Source organism: Miscanthus floridulus, chromosome 1, assembly GCF_019320115.1.
Source record: "Miscanthus floridulus cultivar M001 chromosome 1, ASM1932011v1, whole genome shotgun sequence".
Taxonomy (NCBI): Eukaryota; Viridiplantae; Streptophyta; class Magnoliopsida; order Poales; family Poaceae; genus Miscanthus; species Miscanthus floridulus.
In genome coordinates, this window is record NC_089580.1 from 83169286 (window position 1) to 83174757 (window position 5472).

Below are 5472 nucleotides of genomic sequence, written 5' to 3' on the forward strand. Positions count from 1 at the left end.
CAGAACTTATTCGTGGATTTATTGGCGCACGAAGAAAATGAATATCGGAGATTTCTTCCTGCCGATATAAAACATTATCTTAGATGCATTACAGAAAGGTCTATAAAGTAGAGTTTGTAAGCCTGCGACGCCGCGCTCTCTGTGACTGTTAATTTTAGAAACTTTGCTTTTTGGATTAACTATAACTTTAACATTGATATTTAATTTTTACAGTATTGTTATCTTATCATGCGATCCGTGTGTTTTTAGTATAAATTGTTAGTTATCCCGTAGCAACATACGGACACGCTACCTATAGTGTGTGTGCATATATATATATATATATATATATATATATATATATATATATATATATATATATATATGAAGGCACGCCGAATCGGCGGCCTTCTAGGGTGTCCACGTCAGTTCTTTTTATTTGGTGCGTTAGATCAAAATTCCACGGCTCAGATGAGATAGATGAAGATGGATGGTATCAGAGGACGAGAGATTCTCGACATCGGTGCGGGTGGTCGGCACGCATCCTCGCATGTCGCTGGGCCCTTGCTTGCATGCATGCAAAAGCTGACACTCATGACACTCACTTGCTTGCTTACTTCACTTGCTTCTTCACGGGATAACCGGCTGTCCACAGAAAAAAAATCTCGTCCCCTCCAATCGGCGTCCCGTCGTCTCCTCCGTGGCTGTCGCCCTGCCCTCTTTCTTCCCCTGCGCCGCAGCTCCGCCTCTCACAGCGCCGCCCCTCCCCATCGCCTGCGCCGACGGTGCGCCCTCTCCGGCGCCTGCTCCGCCCCCTCTTGCGGTGGGGAGACGGCGACCCCCTGCGCGGCGCACCGGCGCGAGCACGCCCGAGCGGTTGGTGCCCCTCGGCACGGCGCGGTGGCGGCGGCGCAACGTGGCCGGTCTAGTTCCTCGGCGAAACCCAGCGATGCTCCTACCCAAGGGTACCACATTGGAGGTCCGCTCCTCCTCCCGCTCGCCTTCCACGCCTCCGTCCAACTCCTCCAGCTTCCTACTCCGGCTCCTCCTCTTCCTCCTCGCCGCGGTCTCGGCGCTCGCACCGGAGCCTGCTAGGCTCGGGGACATCGTCGTCGTACTGGTAGGGTGCGGCGTGGGAGCGGGAGGTGCAGCGTAGCGCGAAGCCGCAGCGGGACGGGGCACTGTCAAGCCACCGCCGCCAAGGTCGCCTCCTCTCACCTAAGCTGTGGACAAACAGAAACAGACCGCATCTCTTCCTGGTGCCCGTCAACCGCCAAGCCTCGTGACGCGACCCTACGGCTGGACCTGCCCCCCCCCCCATCCACCGCCGCAGCCGCGGAAATGGTGGCGGCGGCGCGGGCGCGGGCGCGCGCAGCGGAGCTTGTGGGAGGGCGGTGGCCGCAACGACGCCTGGGGACGACGTCCGCGGCGGAGACGGAGAGCAGAAAGGACAAGGAGGAGGAGGGGTCCGGGGCCGGGTGGGAGCTCTCGGCGGCGCGGGAGTACTACGACTACCGCAAGTCCATCTACGGCGACATCACGCACCACGCGCTCCTCGTCGACGTCGTCCCCGCCCAACCCACCGCGCAGGTCAGCACCGTTGCCCGCCGTAGGACATCGTTCCCCTCACCCAATCAGCATGTCCCGCTTCTTTCTGTTCTACCGGCTCACTGCGTGCCTGTGCGTTAGTGATCGTTACGTCCGGGCTAGTGTCATGCTGTGATGTGCAGTCTGCGTGGTCACTGGGCTGTCCTCTGGTAGCGCAATACGTTCTCTTCTCATCATTGCAGCTTGGATTGAATTGTCGGGTCTGAATTTTGCACTGCTTTCATGTGGGTTCTGTGGTTCATGACACAGATTTGTCTGTAAAAGTTTCTATTCTGAATTATTAATCGTGTGCTCCCTTTGTTTAGGTGTATAAGAGCATTGGTGAGAAGTATGGAGTGAAGTACTCGAAAGATGAGATCTTGATGAGATACCGGCGGGCATACGAGAAACCATGGGGTGGATCACGTCTCAGGTATACATTTCTGGTATATAAACGTTGCCACTTACTGACAATTTATCGAATCTGGTCTGATGCATGTATATCTGTTTATTGATGGTAAGCATAGATCTTGTTGTGCCATACTTTTCTGTTTCCTGTCTACGTGTTATTTTTGGCTAGACGCAGCGAGTGCTTGGTGATTTGATGCAAGCTCATTTGCTGAGAGGTCAATTTGTTGACAATGGAGATTTCTCTTTTTTTTAATTGGTCTGACTTTCTCCAAGATTCTATGTCGTCGACTCCATACGAATCTGCATGAACATTGGTGTACGGTGCCATTCCTGTGCGCAAAATGACATTTTACACGTGCTATTCCTAGTACACGACATCCTTGTCACTTGTATAAATAACGTCTCTCAGTTCAGCTGTTACTTATTAGAAGCCCTAGATTTGCAAATGATGACAAATTGGGAAAAATGGGAAGATTGAAAATAGTGGCGCGGTTAGTTGAGGCGTGCTATTGCACTACTTTGTCATTTTTCTGGTTTGCTTATTTTAGTATCAAGCTGCATATTTTAAGGTCGATTTTCACACACAAAAAGTTTACATCTTGAGGCTTCCATATCTTTACGTCTCCGTGCACATATAGACATATAGTTAGGCTTACCTTTCATGGATGCTCAAAAAAGCTCTGCAAAATTATTTTGTTTCCAAAAGAAATTGTATAGTTGGTGGAGTAGTCAATGCTTGCGTATTAGAACAAGACTACAGTGTTGTTTAATCTTATTATTGTTATGTTCTACAATTGGAGTGGAGTTATGGTTTGATTTGTTTATTATTTGTGCACTAAATTACTCACTTCACATATTTCTTTACTTCTATGCCATATTTTCATGTTCTCATAATAATTCATGTAAACACATGTGTTTGTTGTGCTCCCTAATAGATAGTGTGATCAGAACTTTACACTAAAGGTGCATCCATAACACCAATTTAATCTGGTTCCATGTTCTTTTCTTTTCCCCATACTTGGTACTATATACTTATGTACATAGGTTGTTTTGTTGATAAATGTGCCCCTCTTCAAAATTACCAAGAGATATCGTTTGAAGAAACTGAACAAATTTGGATTTATCCTTGTTTCGATTTTGTTTGTCCAACCATGAGATTATTTAGAAAAGTATTGACTTGCATATTGTTTTCTTTCCACTGTCTGCTGTTGCCTTTTATGCTAATTTGAACTGAGAAGCTTGCTTAAACAATCAAGTCAAAAGCCACTCCTATGGATATTAGGGAGTTGATTGTTTGTTTTCACAAATCACACTTGTTTTGTGAAAACATGGGTTCATTTTTTCGTCCTGTGCTCATTTTCTCTTTTGCTATTACTTATGGCAGTACCCTTGTATTTATAAACAGAAACCATGCGCATATAATGCTATTTATTTACTCTTTTTGTTTATGTTATCTTCGTGAACCCATTCCCTATTATCGTTATCCATGTTGTGTTGTAGTACTTTATACTCCTGATATTTCTCTCAAGTATCTTTTTTCCCTGCTAGAATGCCTTCTATATATTATCATTGATCCATTTCAAGATTAAGTTACTATACCAACATTGACCAGGTATGTGGATGATGGGAGACCCTTTTGGCAGCACATAGGCACTTCTTCTACATGCTGTTCCGATGCACAGTACTCTGAGGACCTTTATCAGTACTTTATGACAGAAAAGGTTAGATTAACTGTGTAGTCAGCAGAAGAACATTCTTTGTTGTCTCTAACTTCAGCTGGACTAATGAGAAGCTTTTTATGCTTGCTAGGCCTAGAAGTTTGTTGATCCTGATGTTGAAAATGTATTTAGAGCTTTAAGGAAAGCTGGTGTTAAAACTGTTGTTGTCTCCAATTTTGATACCCGTCTACGACCGCTTCTACAGGTCTTGAAATGTGACCACCGGTTTGATGCAGTTGCAGTCTCTGCAGAGGTTTGTTTACATGTCTTGTCATTTCTTCTACTTATGTTAAAAACAGATGGCTTCGTTGCAGAAATCTTGTGCTTGCAATTCCAAGTTATCATGTTTGTATTATATACTATTACCCACTGCTACTGTAATCTAGTGATGTAGTGCTTCTTTTTTCTATAAAAAGGTGGATGGATATTCAGTTTGATATTTTTTTATATCTCATAATGCGATTGTTTCCAACCTATACTATCAGGTTGCAGCAGAGAAGCCAAATCCAATAATATTTTTGAAGGCTTGTGAGCTCTTAGGTGTGAAGCCTGAAGAAGCTGTGCATGTTGGTGATGATCGTAGAAATGATATATGGGGAGCTAGAGATGCAGGCTGTGATGCTTGGCTCTGGGGCAGCGATGTTCGCTCCTTCAAGGAGGTATTTCTATTTATTCTTGACACCTTTGTTCTAGAGGTCTATCTTGACAGCGAGCTAATAGATTTCAACATCAGAGAATGGTCATGATCGGTATTGAACTAGTGACAGGAAGGATAATTGTGGGCACGCTGCGCTGCACTGCACTGGCGTGTGCTGTGTGGGTAGCATTGATTGCTGGAGGTACGGTAGGTCTGTCATGCGCCGCAGGGGAAATGGTTTGTGGTCCAGCACGCCTGTTTGTGGCCAAAGAACAGTCCAGAACGGATCGACACGTCAAAATGTAATTTATGTTAGAAAGAACGGGCATTTTGTGGCATGTCTCCATCACTTGAAATGGATGCTTCCTGGTGTTCTTGGGGGTGGGCATTGTAGATTTGTAGGTTTGGATAAGACCAGCCACAGCAACGCAGCATGCCAAGAGCTGTGTCCCTCCCTTATTACCTATTTTGTTCTTTAGGAATGAGTGCCGACTCCATCCTGACCTCTCTTTTTTGCTAGTGCGCTCTTCTTGATGCAGGTCGCCAAGTGGATTGGTGTTGAGGTGACGAGGTGAGGATGGTGAATATACAGAGGCAGTACCAAGGATCGCGGTCGTGAAGCCAGTGACCCATCCTTGTGAATTGTGTGCTGCTAGAGTAAAAATTCCCGGGCTGGTTTGTAGGCTTGTAGCTATATGAGTAACATATATAAGGGTTTGGTTGAACCCTTTACTAGCCGTAATGTTGGTGCCTGAGATCTGCTCGTCCCCTAAATCCGGATGATCTATTGATTGATCTGTTATGCGTCTCGATCTGTTAGATATCTGACTATTTCTGTTTGCCCACTGGTATCGGTTACTCTCGTTGGGTTTGAGTAGCAAAGCAGGCCGTGCACATGAAAGTTCATCGGCCACTGGGGCTCTTGTGGCCCGTTCGTAGCAATTCAGTGCTTCACGGGCCACCATGTTGGGCTTCGCCAGTCCTTCCCTTTGGTTCGTGGCTTCGTGCGGCCTCGTGGGTGGAGGCGACCTTGGCGGGAGGAGGCGACCTTCGCAAGAGAGTCCAAAGGCAAAAAGGTCACACTAGCTTGAGCCTTTCCTTGGGCAATATTGATGTGCTACAAAAAATGGACAGTAAGGC

At 46.3% G+C, this 5472-nt stretch overlaps 1 protein-coding gene across 1 annotated transcript; it reads left to right on the top strand.

Moving 5' to 3' along the window:
• Positions 1–1320: 1320 nt before the first annotated feature.
• On the top strand, positions 1321–5155 carry LOC136459658 (uncharacterized). Its single transcript, XM_066459502.1, has 5 exons — positions 1321–1569; positions 1893–1999; positions 3590–3948; positions 4181–4354; positions 4853–5155. Exons 1-3 carry the CDS (start codon positions 1321–1323, stop codon positions 3714–3716), a joined length of 483 nt encoding a protein of 160 aa, XP_066315599.1. The 3' UTR covers positions 3717–3948; positions 4181–4354; positions 4853–5155.
• The last annotated feature ends 317 nt before the right edge of the window (positions 5156–5472 follow it).

Coding starts and splice junctions, on each gene's coding strand:
- LOC136459658 (XM_066459502.1), top strand. CDS start 1,321: ATGGTGGCGGCGGCGCGGGCGCGGGCGCGCGCAGCGGAGCTTGTGGGA. Junction 1,570..1,892: donor CCGCCCAACCCACCGCGCAG/GTCAGCACCGTT, acceptor CCCTTTGTTTAG/GTGTATAAGAGCATTGGTGA. Junction 2,000..3,589: donor TGGGGTGGATCACGTCTCAG/GTATACATTTCT, acceptor AACATTGACCAG/GTATGTGGATGATGGGAGAC.